Source organism: Hoplias malabaricus, chromosome 6 (genome assembly GCF_029633855.1).
Source record: "Hoplias malabaricus isolate fHopMal1 chromosome 6, fHopMal1.hap1, whole genome shotgun sequence".
NCBI classification, from domain to species: Eukaryota; Metazoa; Chordata; class Actinopteri; order Characiformes; family Erythrinidae; genus Hoplias; species Hoplias malabaricus.
The window spans coordinates 20,184,633-20,206,152 of record NC_089805.1 but is presented as its reverse complement, the minus strand read 5'-3'; the positions used below and the strand labels follow the sequence as shown (position 1 = coordinate 20,206,152).

The following is a 21,520-nucleotide window of genomic DNA, read 5'->3' as shown; positions in this document are numbered from 1 at the left end:
ATATTTTATGCATTTTTGTGACATGTATTGTGAAATGAAGCAAATATTCAGTTCCATGGCAAAGAAAATATCTTTTGGTGATACTGGCTTTTGCTGCTTTAAATCAACAAATCAAATGTATTTGTATAGTGCTTTTTACAGCTGATTTTGTCACAAAGCAGCTTCACAGAATTCCAGTAAAGAGAAAATTTAACATGAAACCTAAACCACCAGGTGAGCAAGCCAGGGGTGACAGTAGCAAGTAAAAAACCCCTCAGACCTGAGGAAGAAACCTTGGGAGGAACCAAGGCTCCTCTGGTCAAACTACCTACAAATTACTGACAAAAAAGGACCCTATGCCATCACATAGGTCTGGTGTTATGCACATGTGTACTGATATAACCATAGTATATATAATGTAATCATCCTGAACTTTTAAACTACAAATACTTGTTACTGGGGTGTACGAAATCATCTTACATTTAAAATCAACAATTATAAGAGCATATTATAATCTCTGCATCATTCAGGCTAACACCACAGTGACAATCTTCTCTTTTCCCCAGGTCAGATTCCCTCCTTGAGCATGTGTGTTTCAACAAGGCAAGTCAACCTCAAATGGCTAAAGCATTTTCTAATGTTTGACCAATTATTTAAATTTGTTGTAATAAATGAGAAAAAATAAAAGACAATGGGCTTGTAGAATATGTATTATTTCACGTGATTATGTCAAACAAGGGATATATTAAACAGCTTGGAAATTTGTGCAATATCTAAAGCAGCCTTCCAACTGTAATGATAATAGTATGGGTATTTACAACAAGGAATGCAGTACTCAAAAAGGCAATGTGCCGCTCAACACATGGGTCTTTGTCGCCATCTAGTGAAATTCTTGGAGGTCGCATTTTGCGGTCCAATTGCTATTAGTCTCAGAAAATAAATCTACATTTTAGGGTACAAATATTGTCACTGGGTTAGTTACCTCTAGAACACGTCTCCACTACACTGTCAGGAAAGATGTCACTGTGGTGTTTCAGTACCTTCAGTTAGGGAACATAATTGCACCTTATTCTATAATAACTGTAGATAATGTGATGATTTCATACACCCACTTACATCTCCAGGACCTATATGTTTTTCTTTTATTTTACACAAGTGGTGAAATCTTACAAATGATCACATCTCCTTCTGGAGAAAATGTAATGTCACTTTAGGGAACAGAACTGGACTTTAAAATCACTGTTGTGTACATTTACATTGTACTTTTAGTGACAGTAATGTACGTGTACTGTATCTTTTTTCCAATGGTGTGTCAATATACAGGGAATATAATTTTTTGCTTGTTTCCATACACTCCCTTGACTCATCTTAATATTTTTCAGGTTGTGCAAAGGAAAATGCCATGAATACTGTCTGTATTTTAATATCACATTTAAGGCACACAATGCGACTGTTAAAAAAATTTACTTTTGTGGCATATGTGGCTAAAATGTACCTGAACTGTACCCTCAATGTGTATTTGTGAAAACTGTGTTTTTAATTTTTTTTAATAGTTTGACGACACAATTTTTTTTCCTTTTCATGGATAAAGAACAATTTAAGCTTAAATTAAAGCTTAAACCTGTTCCTTAATCCGTACACTCTTGAACAGACCAAGAATAGTGAACTAAATATGAACAAATAGATGATTTTGTCTCTCGAAGGAATTCCACCGCCAAGTATGGAATTGCAGAGGACATGTGCAAACAAACGTGCTTGGTAAACAGACTGACACAGGCAAGGCGCATGGATAAATTATTAAACTTATATACTGTAAACTGGCAACTGCTTTGTCACATCCAGTTTGATGTCAGGCCTGTTTATCATAGGGTGGAGTGTAAATAACTGTGTGACGTTTTAGATCTAAAAATAATCATCATCAAAGTACCCTGGAAGATATTTTCACCTTTTATTTTATTTCAGCGGGACTCACCCTTTTCATTGATGAAGGAAAAAAAATGAACAAAAAGAACAGTTTAGTATTTATATTTCATATTTTAGTTTACTGGGATTAAAACATTGGGACAGAGGAGCTAAGTACTGAAATGTATACAATAGTGTTGGGGAACTCTGCTAAACTGCTTAAGATTAGACAGACCAAAAATGGTAGAAACAAATGGGGGAGAGAAAAAAAAGAAAAGGGGGGAAGAAAAAAAAAAATCCACATTGATACACATATTCCCCTCCTCTTACAACATACACACACCCTCCCACAGATAGTACAAATGATTAAAAAAAACTTTGAAGAATTAAAAAAAATAAAACAAACAATGACTGATACATAATAAAATATAATACGCATTTTACAGTACGGACTGGATTTTCCACTCATTCCAATCCATCCCAACCAAAGATATAACACTTGTCATAGAAATACCTACAAAATTACATTAAAAAAAAAAAAAACAAAAAAAAAAAACATTAAACACACGGAACATGGCATCTATTGCGCTATACTGTCCCCTCTCCATATCAGTTCTGCAGAAAATTGTACATAATTTTAAGGTTCTAAGTGTTCACCATACTCGTTAGTTAGGGGTTGTTAAGTTTTAAAACCTGAAGCCTGAAGTGACTCAGTAAGTGTCATCCTTAGAGAACACACTATTATGATCTTTAACTTTCCAAACAGCAAAGTCCCAGGGCAAGCATTTGTATAATTGTACAAACAAGACCAAAAACATGAAAGAGGTGTGGGGGAAGAGGACAATAAAAACACAAATCCACAAAGGAACAGAAAGCTACATATATTTGAGAATAATGAAAGATTACACTGTCAAATTCTGAGTAGTAAAGGGGGGGTGGGGGGTGGACTAATTCAGAGATTGTTACTGTTCAGATTAGTTCACTCTTAAAGGTTCGCATCCATCATCGCAGCACAAAAAAAGTTACGAAAATACATAATGAATGCATTTTTAGAGGATAGAGATGCTACCATAACAACAAAAGGTGCTACCAAAAACAGTCTCATAATCTAAAATATTCTTCCCCTTTGGAGAAACCATGTTAGAGATCCATGTCTTTAATGGATTTTTTTCTTTTTTTTTTTTAATCATCAGGTACAGGCTTAATGTTCTGTTAACCAAGCCTTATTATAAGAGGCACTCCCTTGGCTGATGCCAGAGCCCATGTGCATAATGCGTGTAGATGTCTGTTAATATGTAGCGGATTCCAAGTAGATATTCCACTGTGCCTTATCACATGTTTCTCTGTGGCTCTCAAAATTACTCAGTCTGAAAGGTCATATTTTTAAGATGAAAATATTTAGTGCCTGTACACAGCAATGCCACCCACCCTTGCAAAATGATCCTCTCCTTTCTGATAATTAGTAACCTTTGGTGATGTTTTTCTTCCCACGCCAACATGTCGGCAAGCAAATATGTGCCGCTGTAGTAGGGTGCTATTCCAGAATCGAGAAGTGCACTGGGGGCAGGAGAAAGACCCTTGAGAAAGGTGCCGAGCCCTATGACGGAGAGCTGACAGGAGCCTTCGGGAACGCTTGCCACAGACGATGCATCGTAGACGTGCTCGACAGCCATGTTTCCTTGGCGGGTGCCTCGTTACACGGTGGACTGAAAGGGTTATCCGCCGTGAAAAAGTGGTAGAGGGACAAATAGGGCATGGGTAGGACCTTAAGGGGATTACCAAAGATTTCAGACCTCTGAACCTCAGTCGACCCACCCGCCATGTCGCACCCCCTATATTAATTGCAACTCCAGAGCACTTGGCCCATTTAAGCTGGGCAATCCACTTTTTCATTTTAAGTTGATACCGAAGTCTGCGTTTCTTTCTTTTAAGAAATCTATGCCTTTGAGCATTTTCAAAACCAGTGAACTCCCTCACAAGTTGCCCCCCACTGACTAATCTAATTTTTTTCTTTTTTTTTTTTTTCTTTTTCTCAGCCACGTCTCCATGCATCTGAACGACTGGATGTTGCAAATGCTGTGGCAGCATTTGAAAGGAGTGCTGCTGGTGCTGTTGTTGTTGTTGCTGCTGCTGCTGCTGCTGCTGCTGGTGATGTTGGTGTTGAGAAAGTGAAGAGGAAGATATATGGACATGAGGAGCAGAATGAATGGGGGTTACTGGAACTCCTGAATAAATCTGCTGTCCCTTCCCAGATATTGGCTGTTGATGGGGGAGGGGCCCTACAGTGGAGTGTGAGTAGTGTGGGTTTTGGGAGTGTGAAGGGACATTTGTATTCGAGCTATGTGGACCAGATTCCGGTGTGTAGAAGAGAGGAGAATAACCAGAGGGCTGAGAGTGAAGATGAGTATGGGAAATGGTCGAATGTGTTTGCTGTACACTATGACCTCCACTGTCTGAAGTCAGATGAAGAAGCGCGTTGGTGGCAGCTTCACTTTCACTCATGGATGCAGCGTTTCCACTAGATCCGGTTCCTGCTGGCTGGGTGACTGGTCCAGCACGTGCCAACCCATGCTGTGATAATCTATGTCTTGTCAGGCTATTGGAGTAAGCAAATGCTTTCCCACATACCTCGCATGAGAATAGTTTCTCTCCACCATGCTCATGGATAGCTTGGTGATGAGCAGTTAAGTGGAAATGATGGCGAAAAGACTTCCAGCAAATTTCACAGGTGTACAGCCTAGGAGGAGGCTGGTTTGATGTGCTAGCATTGGAGCCTTGAGCTTTATCTTGAGGAAAAGGATAATAAGAACTGGGATTTGTTTGACTGCTACCTTGACTTACTGCTTCAGTTTTTACAGACTTTGTTTTACTCCGTCTTGGCTTGAAATCACCTCTCAGGTGCAGTTTTTCATGTCTTTTCAGACTTTGCGCATATCCAAAATCTTTTCCACATAGGGAACATTTGTAGTTCTTCTCCCCTGAATGAACAGTCTGATGTTTAGTCAGATGGAAAGGTTCTCGAAAATCTTTGCCACAAACGTCACAATGAAATGGCTTCTCTCCTGTATGAACACGTTCATGCCTGCGCAATGTCTCACGTCTGCCAAAGCCACGTCCACAAACAGTGCATAAATAAGGCCTTTCAGAGCCATCCCCTCGACTACCATTCTGATTACTTCTTCGACGCTTCACTCCCTCTCCCGCAATACCACCTGGTCTAGGTTCCCTCTTCTGTCTTGGCTTACGAGGCCGCTTCGTTTTGGTGTCTGATGTGGCATTTTGTGTATTAGGCTGCTGCTGCTGAGCAGGATGAGACAAGGGCATCATGGATCCATTTAGGCACTCTTCATTGCCCCTGTTTCCTGCAGATGTCGATGATGGGCCACTCATAGGCCCAAATCCAAGTCCTCCTAATAGACCTCCAATTATGTCCCTTCGTTCCTCCCGTCCTCCACTGCTGTTCATTTCAGCAGGCAAAACAGAGGCAGCAGCAGCAGCTGCAATTGCAGACATGGCACTACTTGTAACTTCATCTTCAGAGTCATCCAGGAGTGAAGAGAGTGGCAGATGAGGCTGTGGTTGGTGGTGGTGATGTTGTTGCTGATTTGGAGGGTGTGGGTGAAGTGTTGGAGCCAAAGGAGCTTTTCTAAGAGCAGGGCCTGACAGATTGTTACTACAAGAACCATCTCCAGAATACGTTGTTGGATTTCCCTGTTGTCGACGATAGTCATCAATCCGGTAGGTTGTTTGGTAGAGCTCTCTTGAGTATGCTGAATTATATTTTGATTCAGTTTTATCCCCAGTGTTGGGATTTCCTCCTCTTTCTTGCTGATAAAGGGCATCACATGAAATCCCTGCTCCGCTTCCTTCTGTCTTCTCATATCCCAAACCCTTTTCATCTCCTAGCCCTTGGAAATCACTTTCCACCTTGTCTTCTGAACTCACTGAACTAGCATCGCTGCTTCTAGACCTTGATCCCCTTCCTGGTTTTCCACATGACCCAGAGGCAGCATGGTTAAGCAAAGATGTGCTCTCTCTGAAGCAGCGGCCACAAGCTGGACACCGGAAAGGCTTATCCTCATGAATTTTCTCATGTCGAGTGAGAGACTCACGACGATTAAAAGATCTTTCACAGGTAGAACAAGCATAAGGACGTGCTCCAGAATGGATGACGCCATGCTGAAGGAGATGCCCTCTTTTTTTAAAACCTTTGCCACATTCATTACAACAATAAGACTTGTCTGGACTAGGGCATGAGGAAGAAGAGGGGTCTGGGTTGGGCTGTTGTTGATTTTGGTCATGTTGGATATGGGCATTTTGCTGAGGTATGCCATCCTGAGTTGAGTGTGGGAGACTTGTATCTGACTGATGCTGGTGGCTTGTATTTGGGTTTGTATTTGCACTGGTATTGGGATCATTAACATCTCCTTCATGGCTACGTATGTGTCTACGGAGACTGGGGAGGTGCGTGAATGATTTGCCACATTCTGCACAGTGATAAAGAGGCTCTGGCTCAGGCTGTGTAACAGTGGGTGTCATAGCAGACTGATTATCAGTTTTGGGCATTTGTGAAACATTTGAAACTAAGACAGAAGCAGAGTTTGAGGAGGGGGCAGAGGAAGAGGAGGAAGAGACAGTTGAAGAAGAGGAGGAGGATGGTGTTGAAGAGAGGATGGAGGAGGGGTCACCACCAAGACCCCTCATGCCAACCCCCCCGCCTCCTCCAACAAGGCCAGAAGACCCATCGTGACCATGTGCCCCAGAGCTGCTGTGGCAGTTAGCACTACTTCCACTACTGCTACTGCTGCCATCTGTCTTCCTCTGGGGCAGGTAACCAGCCATTGCTTTCTTTCTCCTGCTGCCGCTACCTCCGCTTCCTCCAGCCCCAGATCCACCATCCCCCTTTCCATCATCCTTAGGGACGGAAAGATGGAGTGGGAGAGGGAGAGGAAGACCAGCTTCCTGTTGCATTAGGGAAGCTAACTGGTTGGAGGAAAGAACAGGAATACCTTGAAAATCAAACCCACTAAGGGGAGATGGCTGAGGGGCAGGGTGAAGAGGGTGGTGTGGATGGGCATGACTGTGAGGGTGTGACAAGGCATGGGGTGGTAGCTGCTGCTGCTGCTGCTGAGGCTGAGGGGCTGGGTGAGCATGGGTGTGAGAGGGGTGAAGGGCTGGGGGAGGAGCAAGGCCTGTATTCGAGTCTGCAAGACCAAGATGATTATGAGGGCCCTGTTGAACTAAAAACTGCTCCAAGCTGGCATTGGCAGGCACTCCAGAGAGGAAGTACTGGTTGGCTGCAAGCATACAACTAAATTGCTGGTGTAAACTACGGGGATCAGACTGGGCTCCAACAAGTCCAGCCACTGTACTGCTACTGCTAGGAGGATTATTGGATGTGGTGGTTGAACTGGAGGGAGAAGGCGATGAAGAGGATGGTCCAGGAGATGGTTGAGGCACAGAGAGGCCAGGGTGTAAGGGTGGTGGTGGTGGTGGGGGAGCAGATGTTACAACTCCTCCAATTACTCCAGAACTGCCACTACTACTTCCTCCTGCAAAATCAAACCGTCCCATGCCTGAATGAAGTTGCTCCTGAGCTAGAGCAGCCTCTGCAGGATGAAAGGGTCGTAAGAACTGGGGATATCCAGAGGCTGAAGTCCCACTCCCACTGCTGCTGCTCATCTTGCTAGATTTCCTTGAACTTTGTGATGACGAGGACTGCGTTTGCTGCGGGATAGGTGGAGGTGGGGCACCCATTTTGGCAAAGATGGATGAAGAATCTGAAAATGCATTACTTCTAGATCCTTGAAGAGAACCGAGACTCAGTCCAGAGAGAAGAGTGCCAGAGGCCTCACTTTGTTGTTGCTGTTGCTGCTGAAGCTGCTGCTGGTGTTGAAGCTGAACCTGCTGTTGATGCTGCAACTGCCTTTCCAGCCCCAGGCCTTTGAACTGGTGAGGCTGGTGTCCACTAAGCATTTCTAAAATGTCCATAGGGTACTTTCCGAACTGGAACATTTCCCTCTCACAGTTGAGGGGTATTCCTCTGGCTCCTTCCCGTTCCTTTGCTGCTGCAGTAAAAAGGACACCACTACTTAATTTACTGTTATACATTAACTATTAAAACTGATCTTCAATTAAAAATTCACAAATGTTAATAATCTACAAAAAATAAAAATAAATAATAATAACCTGCCATAACAATGTGTTTTTTCCCCTTAAAAATGTTTGATGTTTTCACTTCCATCCCAGCTAAGTAAATAAAATTGAGTATTTTGGTAAAATACTGGAAATCTATGATTACATCATTATATGCAAATACATGTAGCAAGTATACTACATTGTGCACAAATTGTGCAAAAATATATATTCTAGTCTATTATTAGTATGAAGATATGTTAAAAATTCAATTTATAATATTCTGATCAAAACAAGATTAAAATCTTACCAGCGAGGGAATGTTCTCTTACTTATTTATCTCACAGGCATTCATAGAAATGGTCCCCATTTGAATGCTCCTTATAAATGTAGTCTTTCCATTTCACAAATCAAAGTGACCAAGTAAAAGATTAGGTTGTCCACTGGATGGACCAGCTTCTTTAAGTTCAGGCTGGAAGACCAGATGCACATCAAAGAGATGCGGGTTCTCTTGTCTGCGTCAATTGCCTCACCTAAATAATTAAAATGGAGAAAAAAAGCAATTTAGTAAATAGGTAATATACAAATGTCAAAGTATTTTTTGTTCAAGTTTTAAAATTAAAATCAAAATAATTTACAAATATTTATTTATAAATTATTTTGATTTCAATTCCGTAATCCCGATGTTGGCCATTTGGAAGAGAAAAATAACCTGTTACAAGTAAATTGTACATTCTGTTTTTGAATTAAACAATGCTGGTGGATGATGCCTGGTGCTGTACAACACTTTTTTCAAATCAACCAAAAAATATCTCAATGTTAAGGCTGCCCAGCTACAATTAAAATGCCAACTTTCAATGCCAGTCATTAATTCATTCATTAAGGCTAATATGCTTCTACACATAAAGCACATAGAAGTTTACAAAAGTGTATTCAGAACAGTTACAAATGCATACCACAATATCAAGTGATCTTTACATTTGTTTTAATAAACGTTTGCTAAGAACAGCTAGTCAACAAAAGAATATCTTAAAAAACCTGATATATCTTATTATAAAAACAGACCTTCTCCAAATTTTTCCTCTTAAAATTACATCACAGAGAGCACCACAGTATTATAAGGTATGTGATCTTACATGTATGGGCACAAAATAAAGTAAAATTTATATTTTAAAAACTTATTTTATTATATTTTCTTTTTTTTAACCAATAATACATTGGAGTAAAGTACACATTATGCAAAAATATTGTAATGGAATATGTAAATTGATTAACGGTATCATGACAACCCACTAAATATACATTATAAAGTCGCCTAACCCCAGACTTACGCATGGTGTAACAGCTTGAACTTGAGCAGAACTCAGGACTGAGTTACTAACTCCCTAGCCCAGAAGGAAGATAAAAATAGATATGTAGAGTGTTAAACAGATTAATAAATAACGGATGAATAAATAAACAATTGCATAATAGAGCAAAAATATTATCAATATGAAATTATATATAGAAAAATAAATTACATATTATATAACACCTTCAACTGTACATTTGTTATTGAATAATAAGTAAAAAGGGTAAAACAACCGTTGGAAATTTTAAAATGTCCCTTACACCGTGCGATCATCTTTCACCAGGGCCCTAGTAGCTCTGCCATATTGTGACACTACAATTTGTACTTTGTGCTCCATTGTGTAAAAAAAAAAATTTTTTTTTTGGTTTGTTTGTTTATTAATACAGATAAATGCAACAGCTTTTCAGAACTTGAGATATTACAAGCTGGTGGGAAAACAAATATTTAAGACGATTAAAAAAATTATAACGTAGCCTACATGCGCTGAGATACAGTTAACAAGTTACATGTTTTACAGGAGATATTAGTTTTGTTTATTTTATTTTTTTAAATTCATGTTTAATATGAAACTACGTGTGTGAAGAGAGCCCCAAAACTCACCAGAAGCTAAGAGGCTTCAATCACTCTCCTGCTCCAGTGAGATATTTCTCAGTGCGGAAAGGCAGAACTTCTCCATATCCCTCCAAATTACACAAATACTTCTTAAAAGCGTTAAAAATATTCAAAGTAAGGTTTAAAAACAGTTCGTGTTTCAACTGGGGCCTATCCTTTTCGAAGGAGCTCTGAAAGTATGGATGCTGTTTGTGCGGCGGCGGCGGGGAGGGGGTGGTGGTGGTGAAGGGGGGGGGGAGGGGCGGCGTCCAAATAAACGTTGAAGTTGATGTTTGAAAATCGTACTTAGGTGACGGCGGGGGGTTTTGTTTGGTTTTTCGCCGGTTACTTGCTCCGATGTGCGCAGAAGCGGCGCGGCTCTATGTCTCCAGATAAAGACGAAGCTCCGCTCTCATCGCCGCGGCGCCACACCACCGTCTTCAGAGGCGCTCGAGCCTCGGAGAGTAGCGTTAAGGCTACGGCCCCAGAACAAGTTGCTCGAAGAGCGGAGAAAGCGAGGGAGAGAATGGGAGGAAAAAAAGGCGCCGAAACGCGGCGGTTTTTAGAAAACAAAAGCGGTTTCCGATTTCAGGTTAGCAGGTCATTTTTCCTCCTCGTCCCGTTGAAAAACAGAGTCGAAGGCCTCTCCATTGGCCCGACGGCGGTGTTGTCTCTCCCGTTAATCGAAACCCCGCGGACCGCGCGCACTCCTCGCTATCCGCGGCAATGCCTGCTCCTCGTGGGACTCTCCAACTTCACCGACGCAGCGCTCCGCGCCGACTCGCTTCGATTTTAAACGCTAGTTTTGGCCGAATTATTTTCCGCCCCGTGTCATTTTTTTTAGTGTCCCCGTCTTCCTGTGGGTGCTCAGGTTCGCTTTCACAGTGGTCGTTTCCGGCCAGTGACACAGTTCCGGCCAGTGTCGCAACGAAAACCGTCCGACACCGAGCTCCAAAAAAAAAAAAAAAAACAAGAGAAACGTGAACGACAGTAGCGCGGAGTTAACGTGGATCCAGCCTCGAGTGACGCGAACTTACCGACAGAACTCACAGGACGGAAGAATATATTAACTACTATATTGAGTAAACAGCACAAGACACACGACCCGAAGCTAAAGCTCAGAGCTGACCCGTACACAAAGCCCCGGTTGCCTGGTTACACTCGTGAAATGCCCATAAAAATCGTAAAAACAGCAGTGTCCACAAAGAGTTTAAGAGCCAATTTAAAAAACGGTAGACTTTCGACAGTTTTATCCGTTTTGAAAGCGCCAGGACACCTAGTAGATATATACACTAATAAAGAAACGCTACACTGGGCAGATGGACAGACAAGGCATGATGTTTGGATTTTGTATATATGTATAATTTTTGTCCACGTTTATAACGCTTTGTGCTATACTTGTTTTCGAAACACGTATACAAACACGTTCATTCACTTTCAGTTGGAGGAGGGAAATGACGCACTAAAATATTCGTTAGTTTAAGGTAAAGCCCAGTGCCATCTCCGCCATGAAGCCATTTTATCATCACACCGCCCTCCCGCCCCTCCTCTCTCTTTCTCACACACCCTCACCCTCTCTCTCTCCCACCCTGCCCCTCAAAATGGCGAATGCCGGTGATGCCTCCTATGTTTGTAACTGGACCTCGCTGACAAATCTGGAGCAGATTCCTTGATTTTGTTGTGGCGATATAAACTGCAAAAAAAAAAAACAGAAACAACACATTCATCGGATTGCCTCAATAAAATGAAATACACCCATACAAAATTTGAATCATTAGTCATTCAATAAAGTAAGACTAGCGTATTCCATTCAGTGAAGGTTAAACATTAAATTAACCAGAATGTAGCTTTTTGATATATATATATATATCTTTTTATAACTTATTCCAAAATGATATATATTCATACATACAGGTGCATTTCAATTTAGAATATCAAAAAGTTAATTTATGTAATTCGCAAAAAGTGAAACTCTGTATAGATTCATTACAAACTGTGATTTATTTCAAGCATTTATTTATTTTAATGTTGATTATTATCGCTTACAGCCAATGAAAACAAAAGTAATTTTTTCAGAAAAATTGAAAATTATATAAGACCAATTTTAAAAATGATTTTTAATGCAGAAATGTTGGCCTACTGAAAAGTAGGTACAGTATATGCATGCAATAATTGGTCAGGGCTCCTTTTGCATGAATTACTGCATGGAGGCGATCAGCCTCTGGCACTGCTGAGGTGTTATGGAAGCCCATTTTGCTTTGATAGCAGCCTTTAGCTTGTCTGCATTGTTGAATCTGGTGTCTCTCATCTTCCTCTTGACAATACCCCATAGATTCTCTAATGGGTTTATGTCAGGCGAGTTTGCTGGCCAATCAAGCATAGTGATACTGTGGTTATTAAACCAGGTATTGGTCATTTTGGCAGTGCGGACCGGTGCCAAGTCCTCCTGGAAAATGAAGCATGAAGTGCTCTAAAGTGTCCTGTTAAGACAGCTGTGCTAACTTGATAGAACACAGTGGACCAACATCAGCAGATGACATGTCTTGCCAAACCATCACTAATTTTAGAAACTTCACTCTAGACCTCAAGCAGAGTGTCTCTCCACTGTTCCTCCAGACTCTTCAGTTTCCAAATGAAATGCAAAATTCACTTTCATCTGAAAACAAGACTTTGGACCACTGAGCAACAGTCCAGTCATTTTTTTTCCTTTGCACAGATAAGACACTTCTGGCGTTGTCTCTGGGTCATGAATGGCTTGACACAAGGAATGTGACAGTTGTAGCCCATGTCCTGGATACATCTGTGTGGAAGCACTGACTCGAGCAGCAGGCCCCTTCTTGTGAATCTCTGCTTGTGCACCTTTTTCTACCACAGTTTTTCCTTCCACTCAACATTCAATTAATAAGCTTGGATACAGTACCATGTGAACAGCTAGCTTTTTTAGCAATGACCTTCTTGTGGAGAGTGTCCATCTGTCACGTCAACAGTCTTCCCCATTATTGTGTAGCCTACTGAACCAGACTAAGTGACCATTTTAAAAGCTTAGGAAATCCTTGACAGGTGTTTTGTGTTGATTATTCTTATTTTATGAGATAATGACTCCTGGATTTTCATTGACTGTAAGCCATAATCATCAACATTAAAAGAAATAAAATTATTAAATAGATTACTCTGTTTGTAATTAGCATATTATGTGTAGGTTTTCTCTGTCTTTAAAAAAAAATAAAAAAAATTCTTGTGTTTGTTTCTGAAGGTCCTTTAGGTTTGATTCTTATTCTCTGCCCTTCAGTATGTTGCCTAAAACACACGTGCATCACAATAAATGACACGTTGCATTAGTTGTTGCAATTTATTTTTTAATTACTGTAAACGTTGTGGCCTGCTAAGTAGAATTTAATATAATCATGTCTATTTTCATTAGCTACTTTGTAAATACATTATAATATTTTGCTATTACACAGCATTTTGTTCTAACATTGTATCGTGTGTAAAATATATGCCCCATTGATCCTCTTGCACATTTACTTTGATTCTTAATCCATTTCAAAACTAAAACTACAATTGCTTGGTTGTTAATTATTTAATCAATCAATAACAGTTCAGCCGATTAATGGTCACACTAATAAATAAATTAAGGACAGGATGTCACTCATTCATTACTATTATTGGTAATAGGACTGAAAGTAATAGGAATGGGTTTTTGGCAAATAATTAACAGATACATTAAATATATTCACACAGTGCCTATGATAATAGCATGGGGACACTGAGTACATTCTAGTGATTTACCAAACAAAAATATTCATTCCTAATAGACAAATTTAATAAATAAATAAATACAAACCGGATTCCAAAGAAGTTGGGACCCTAAGCAAATTGTGAATAAAAACTGAATGCAATGATGTGGAGGTGCCAACATCTAATATTATATTCAGAATAGAACACATATCACAGATCAAAAGTTTAAACTGAGAGAAAGTATCATTTTAAGGAAAAAATATGTTGTTTCAAAATTTCATGGCGTCAATAAATCCCCAAAAAGTTGGGACAACGCCATTTTTTACAACTGTGTGGCATCCCCCCTTCTTCTTACAACACTCAACAGACGTCTGGGGAGAGAGGAGACCAGTTTCTCAAGTTTAGAAATAGGAATGCTCTCCCATTCATGTCCAATACAGGCCTCTAACTGTTCAATCGTCTTGGGCCTTCTTTGTTGCACCTTCCTCTTTATGATGCGCCAAATGTTCTCTATAGGTGAAAGATCTGGACTGAGCATCCAGTAGAGTTTTACGGCCTTGACCCTTACGCACAGCAATTGTTCCAGATTCTCTGAGTCTTTTGATGATGTTATGCACGGTTGTTGATGATAACTTAAAAGTCTTTGCTATATTACACTGGGTAACACCATTCTGGTATTGCTGCACTATCTTTCTGCGCAGCAATGGTGGAATTGGTGATCCTCTTACCATCTTGGCTTCAGAGAAGCTCTTTTTATACCCAATCATGTTGTCAATTTACCTAATTAGTGTTAATTGGTGTTCCAGCTGTTTGTTATATGCTCAATTTTCTTTTTCCAGCCACTTATTGTTACTAGTCCCAACTTTTTTGGGATTTGTTGACACTGTGGAATTTTGAATCAACATATTTTTCCTTTAAAATGTTACATTTACTCAGATTAAACTTTTGATCTGTCATCTATGTTCTATTACGAATAAAATATTGACATTTGCCATCTCCACATAATTGCATTCAGTTTTTATTCACAATTAGTTTAGTGTCCCAACTTTTTTGGAATCCAGTTTGTAAATAAATAATAGAAACACTTGGTAGCAGGATATAAGATTGAGATTTACCTTCTTAGTAATAGTTACCATCAGATTTACAGAATAGAGTTAGCTAACTTTTGGTCTTTCTATTGCCTTCAGAAGTTCTAGCTTATATGACTCCTTGCTGAACTGTGAATTTATTGGTGTATATATATATTCATTAATTCATTAATTGTCTGTAATTGCGTATCCAATTCAGGGTCACAGTGGGGTCGGAGCCTACCTGGAATCACTGGGCACAAGAAAGGAACACATCTTGGAGGGGGCTCCAGTCCTTTACAGGGTGACACACATTCACACACACACCTATGGACAATTTTGAGCAGCCAGTCCACCTACCAATGCGTGTGTTTTGGACTGTGTGTGAGGCAAAGGGGTTGCCCATCACCAGTGATGGTGAGTATAATACCTACCTGTTAAACTCACCTGTTGTCTGTTCCCTATAGAGTCAGTAAAGGGAGGCGGAGTTGACAGAGCTTGCCCATGAGGTGTGCCGTAGGGCCCACAGCCAGCTAATGGGAGGGGGGTTTCTTCGGTTAGGTTCTACAGGGGAAGTAAATGTTAATATAAGCGCACATTGTTTTGGGTATACAAATTATGTTTTATTGAGTGTAGTGTTTTGTTCACTTTTAACCTGTGTATTAGCATTAGGGTAACCCTTTCTTGCAAAATGGCCACGCCCTTGAGATGTTCAATATTTCAGTCCAGGGATGGGACCTACCCTATAAGACTGGGAGAGACTTAGTGCTGGGGAGACAAAAAAAAAAATAAAAAAAAATAAAGAAAAACCAGCTGGGGAATACTCACCTTAGGCTGGGAGAGCTGAGGAGTTTGGAGTGGAGTTAGTTTGAAAGTTATATATATTATTATATACTTAACTGCACTGATTTAAGTCAGGCCTTTTGATTTTATTGTTTATTTGCTTATATTTGCATTTTTTCTAATAAATCTCCATTACCCTTAGCACTGAATCCTCTGGAGTATTCCTGTTTTTCCATTAACACCACCCTCTTTTTTCACGTGCCCGGTGCCTCAAAGACAGTCACCCGGAGTGGGGACCGAATCCATAACCCAAGGACCATGGAACAGAAAGTTCACAGCTGGCTTTTACATCATCTTATGGGAAGTGTTTCATATTTTAAGGCCTACACTCTTAGAAAAAAAAATGCTAAGAACCATTTTAGGTTCTTTGGCTTGTCCTCATAGGAGGACACTTTTTAGCGCTAGATAGGACAATTTATAAAGGTTATACTTAAAACCCTTCTGAAGGGATATACCTAGAACCATCTGTGAAAGATTCCACATAGAACCTCCCATGAGCAGTTCTACAAAGAACCCTTAACTGAGGTTGCACCCAGAACCTTTCCACCTTTTATGAGTTGTATGTAGAACCCACCCAGGGAGTTCAATCAAAAAACCTTTCATATTGTAAAGGTTTCAGCTTCTATGAGAAATTGTTCTTTTATTTTATACAGTAGCTGAAGGGAGGAACAAAATATTAGTGCAGAATGAACTGGAAACCTTTCAATTATTTTGTCTGCTTTTCCATTTGCCATTATGGTTCTTCTGAAATAATGTGTACATTTCATTCAGTCCTTTAAAGATAGAATGTTTGGGTTAACTTTGAGCATCTCGGTACACATAGTAGAGATATGAGGTTCAGTGCTCCTGTGATCCTCTCCGAGGTCTCTGTGTTCCTGAGCGTATATTGCATTCAACATATGACACAAGCAATGCAGTAAGAGGTAACCATCCAATGTGTGCATTCACAAATATCTATATCTTTGTATGGGAAAATCATGGTTACAGTTTGTTCACCATGAAACTGTTGCAATATCAATTTAATTGTATGTGGAATGGCACCTTCCAGAACATCATGCATTACATCTGGGGGAAGTTTCTCAGAAACCAAAAAATGTGGTATGACATCAAAAGTGCATGGTCCTGTTAAATCATACAATACCTTTCTGTCAGGGTGGTCTAAATGATATTTGTGAACAGCAGGTGTATGCAGTACAAAGGAATATTCATCTGTGTGGGTGGCAATAGTGGCATAAATCCTTCATTTGCTGAAACAAGTGGAGAATCCAGCCAAAGAGTGAGCAAAAAGATTGTCTGATACAATGGATACAAGTGCCCCTCTGACTGTGTGCTCCTTGCTGTGAATATTGATAGTTACGCCATCAGCTTGAAGTCTTAACAAGTCACAAATCAGTGACCTAACAACAGGTTCATATCAGTGGCGGATGCTGGTCTTTCAAGGAGGGGAAGCTCAATTTCGGCCTACATCATAAAATGTGTCGGTTTATTTATACGTAAATTCTACCCTCCGTTCCTTTTTAAGAAAATGATCTGTGACCCTGTCGTACCAACAAGGCGTCTTTTCCAGGGACTTGACTAGTGTCCTCTCAATGGCCAGCAGAGCTAGGCTGCTTAAACGGCCTTGGCCCATGTGAAGTGTGTCCGCCTGTGCTCCCACGGATCTTTAAACCAAATGATCGCTGACTCGTCTAGGAATGATTGAGTGGAAAGCCGCGTCTTTACCAGCGATAAGAAGCCGATTCTGAACAAAAGTTGAGCACGTTGTAGTGCATATTTATTCAATGACGTACACACAACAGTATATACTTGATCACTTATTTTTTTTTACATTTTAGGGGAAACTGAGCTTCCTTGCAGTCTTAGAGCAATCACCACTGGTTCATATCCATATTTCCACAAACTTCTGTCTTACAATGACAGTAACATGGATGTTCTGTAGTTGTGAGCTATACCTTGGGGGCAGGTTTGCAATAAGTAAATGAAAAGTCAATATTTTTATGTTTCAACCTTTTAGATACCGAACAATTAAAATTTTCTAATTCATCAGTGTTTTAATTGTTTTCTGAGACACTGAAAAAAGGGTGAATCCTAAAAGAGAGACCCATCATGAAAATCCTGTAGAATGTCTCCTGTAGACACCCTTATATCCCTTAAAAAATAATTTGTGACAATAGTTGGCAGAACTTTCAGGATTGGGGTATATTGGAAGGATTCCTTTTTGCCATTTGAATTGTGCAAAAGCAAGTACTCAGTTGGCTCTATAAGGCCAAATTAATTGATGCCTTGTAGTGGAAAAGTGGAACTTTTCCTCCAAAAGGATGTTGAGATTTTGACCTATTTCATTCTTCTCCTCCAGAAACGTTTTTAGTAAATCTTGATAGTCCTCACTGAAATTATGAAAAAGCTCCCCAACACCTTCAGCAATACTGGTTTGTACTACTTGGGGTAATGTGTGAATCTCCTGAAGCTGGAGGGGAAAAAAGGCGAGATGATGTTTCATTTTTTTTCACATCTGCTACTTTCTCAAAAAAAGGGAGCAGATGTGGGCCTCTTCAAGGTATTTTCCTCTTCAATTCTGGTGCTGTGTTTTTGTGCTATATGTTTTTTGAGTGATATTTTTGTATATCTAAGGGCTTCCATTTTTGCCACATTTAATGACAAAGTCAGGTTCAAACTGATGGTATTATTCCAGGTGTTTCAGATATCTGTTGTGTGAGCTGGTTTTAACATGACATCATGGACACTGATATGTCATTTTAACATCTCACCAGCAAATGTGTTTAAGCACCAAAACCTACTTCCTCCAGCCAGTCACACACTTCTTGATTCATTCAAACTGCATAAATCATAAGAAAAAATGTTTGCATTAAAGAGTCGAAGAAGGCGCACCATCTAGGCCATAGAGACACCAGTTCTTAGCTCCCTAATGGCAGTTCACAGAGTCTGACTCAGTTAGTTAGTCCATCTGTCAGTCAGTCAGTTTACTCTGGGAGGCCAGGGTTCAAATCCTAACTTTGCCATCCAACTCAATAACAACAGATAAGGAGGATTACAATGGGGAAAATATAAACCACTTGCATGTTTAGTAATTAAATAGTGTTTTTAAATATAAATTTTTCTTTTGATGACTCATGTCCTCTCTACATGAGTTGTAGTATACAGGCAAATGAACGCTATTGTTGTGGCTCAGTAGGTAAGGTCACAGCAGTGCATTATCTAGGGTTGAAGATTCAAGACAGAGCCTTCCCAATGTGGTGTTAAATTTGTTTTCTGTTAAATTAATCTGGATGCGTTGATTTGGGCTGAAAGCATCAGTGATTTCAATACCAAATACCCCTTTTCAACAAGATAAATGGTTAACTTTTGTCAAAGATGTATACACATTGGATATTAAGAAGGTTCTAAGTAGAGCTTCACAATGCTAAAAGAAGAAATGGGAGCAAAAGACAAAAGATCTTGAGCAGGCAATTTATGGAAAACAACAATTTAACTGGAATAGGATGTTCATCAGCTGATCAAAAGTTTTAGACCATAGCTAAAAAAAACTGTCTACAAATGAGTAGACAAAAATGTCAAAAAATGAGTAGCTCCACCATTCCTGTTGATCACTACAATCATTTAATCGTTTAGGGATGCTTGATACAAGTGCTTCCAGAAGGATACTGGGAATGTTGCTCCAAGTGTTGAAGATGGCTTCACGATATATATATCGTATATATCATATATATATATATATAATTTCAGCAGTGGAGTGGCACAGTGGCACAACAGGTAGTGTGTCCATCACACAGCTGCAGGGTCTTGGGGTTGTGGGTTTGAGCCCACAGGTAATGTAAGAAGTTTTGTATGTTCTCCCTGTGTCCGCATGGGTTTCTTCCACGTGCTCCGTTTTCCTCCCACAATACAAAAACACATGTTCGCAGGTGGCTACTGTAAAAATATCCATAGCTGCAAGTGAATATGTGAGTGTGTGTTTCATGCAAAGGCCTGGCACCCCTTCCTTAGTGTGTCACCGCCTTGCATCCAGTAATTCCATGTAGGCTCCAGACCGAACGCAACCCTCAACTGGATAAGTGGTTACAGGCAAAGAATTAATTTCAACAGTGTGGTTTAACATATTTGCGATAATGGACACAAATGTTTTCTACATTCTATGTGAGTTACACGCTCAAACCAGAATTGCAAGTATAAATTATGACCCTGTGTTTTACACCTGTACTGATCAATCAGGATGCTGTCTACTGAGTAGCCAATAAGGGGGCAAAAAGGTCTAGCACTCTTTTATTACTTGATTCAATATTAGCAGCTGTTTTAGCTTTTGGACAACCTTATTTTAGCATATTAGTTGTGACCCTCCTGCCAAGTCTCTGGCATTTTATTCAGGAAACACCTGTTACTTCTCTCTACATTTTGAAGCTCATCATGCCTTAATTTAAGCTTTTTGAAAAAAAAAAAAACATTCCCATTTTACCCCCCATTCACATTTTACCAAACATTAACACTTCTTTAATTTGGTCAGTTTTAGAGGTATGTCCACCCAAATTCACATGGTCAGGCCTGGGTACACCAATACCCCTCACATCGATATATATATATATATATATATATAAATATAAAAAAAAAAAAAAAAAAAAAACAACAGCCCTCCTTCTTCAACGCTTAATTCCATATTTCTGTCATCCATAGCTTTCAATGAGGGGCCCTAGAGTGGGTGATGTCATCACCACTTTAGCTCTAGGCTGAAACTCTTTGATCCTACTTTTCTTATAAAATCTTAATACTTTCACTTACAATCATCATTTATATATTAAATGGTACAGGAATTCCCCCGTTAACACCCATGAATTCAATCATTTGAACCATGAATGAAATCATTTCACAATACATTTGTTGAGTTATGAGCAATTGTCTGAATAGTGTGCATCAGCTTTCCAAAGAGTGTCTCTGCTACAATCAGCATTAAAGTTTGCAATAGACAGAGTTTCAGAAACACAACGTACAAACACAAATACATATGCCCCCTCTTCTCACTCTCTCCCACTTACTCCCAAAGGTTCTTGACACATCTGCTATACACATTACTTTCCTCAGGAAATATATATCAAGTTATATATGTGCTGTGAAACCTTATTTGCCCCTTTCCCAATTTCTTATATTTTTGTGTTTTTGTTACAAACATTTCATACTATCAGACAAGTACTAATATAAGACAATAAAAGTAAACACAAAATGGAGCTTTAAAACAAACAATAGACAGGCAATCTAACATATCCCGGGAAGAGACATTTTTTGTTTTAGCCATTTACTGACACCTGGGCTCCAAAATCGTATTAGATACATTTTAAGCAGGCGAACAGACTGGAAAAGGGAAAGACTGGGGAAAATATCCCCAAATTTTATAAAGCGATTCAGATTGTGAAGTGGTCCTTAAGTGGTTTGACAAGTGTTATATGAAGCATGTTCTAGTTTTTACATTTAGCAGCACTGTGTAACTGGCAGAGATAGAGTGTGGAACTCAGTGAATTATGTTGTCCCCAAGTTGAACTGACACTATGGAATCTCATCATGGGAGCTCTTAAAAAACCTTCAGGAATGGACATCCCTTGTCTCTCTCCCACCTGGCCATAGCCAGTGAGGTCTGCCTATACATGAGAAATCAGTGTTCACTTACATTCCAGATGAATAAACATAAAGTATATAGGCTGGGATTGTGGATACTGCATGAGAATGCATGGGCTCAATAATTTGGTGCAATGAAAAATATACTTATATTAAAATGAAATTACAACAGACTTTACAATGGTTATTGCTATAAATGTGCCTAAATTTGAATAACAATCTACATATACTGAGTAATACTTTAATAAATGTAAATGCTAGTGCATTCAGACAACGTTGTGAGATTCACCGGACA

At 39.7% G+C, this 21,520-nt stretch overlaps 1 protein-coding gene across 3 annotated transcripts; it reads right to left on the bottom strand.

Moving 5' to 3' along the window:
* Positions 1–1,927: 1,927 nt before the first annotated feature.
* znf865 (zinc finger protein 865) lies at positions 1,928–10,122 on the bottom strand. 3 transcript variants are annotated; one of them, XM_066674499.1, is made up of 4 exons: positions 9,968–10,122; positions 9,348–9,401; positions 8,327–8,549; positions 1,928–7,949 (listed from the first exon to the last, which is right to left on the bottom strand). In XM_066674499.1, the coding sequence occupies exon 4, from the start codon at positions 7,894–7,896 to the stop codon at positions 3,280–3,282; it is 4,617 nt and encodes a 1,538-aa protein (XP_066530596.1). In that variant the 5' UTR covers positions 7,897–7,949; positions 8,327–8,549; positions 9,348–9,401; positions 9,968–10,122; the 3' UTR covers positions 1,928–3,279. The 3 variants fall into 3 exon arrangements, with proteins under 3 accessions (XP_066530596.1, XP_066530594.1, XP_066530595.1); XM_066674497.1 differs by lacking the exon at positions 9,348–9,401; XM_066674498.1 differs by lacking the exon at positions 9,348–9,401 and having other exon boundaries at positions 1,928–7,946.
* Positions 10,123–21,520: the final 11,398 nt, after the last annotated feature.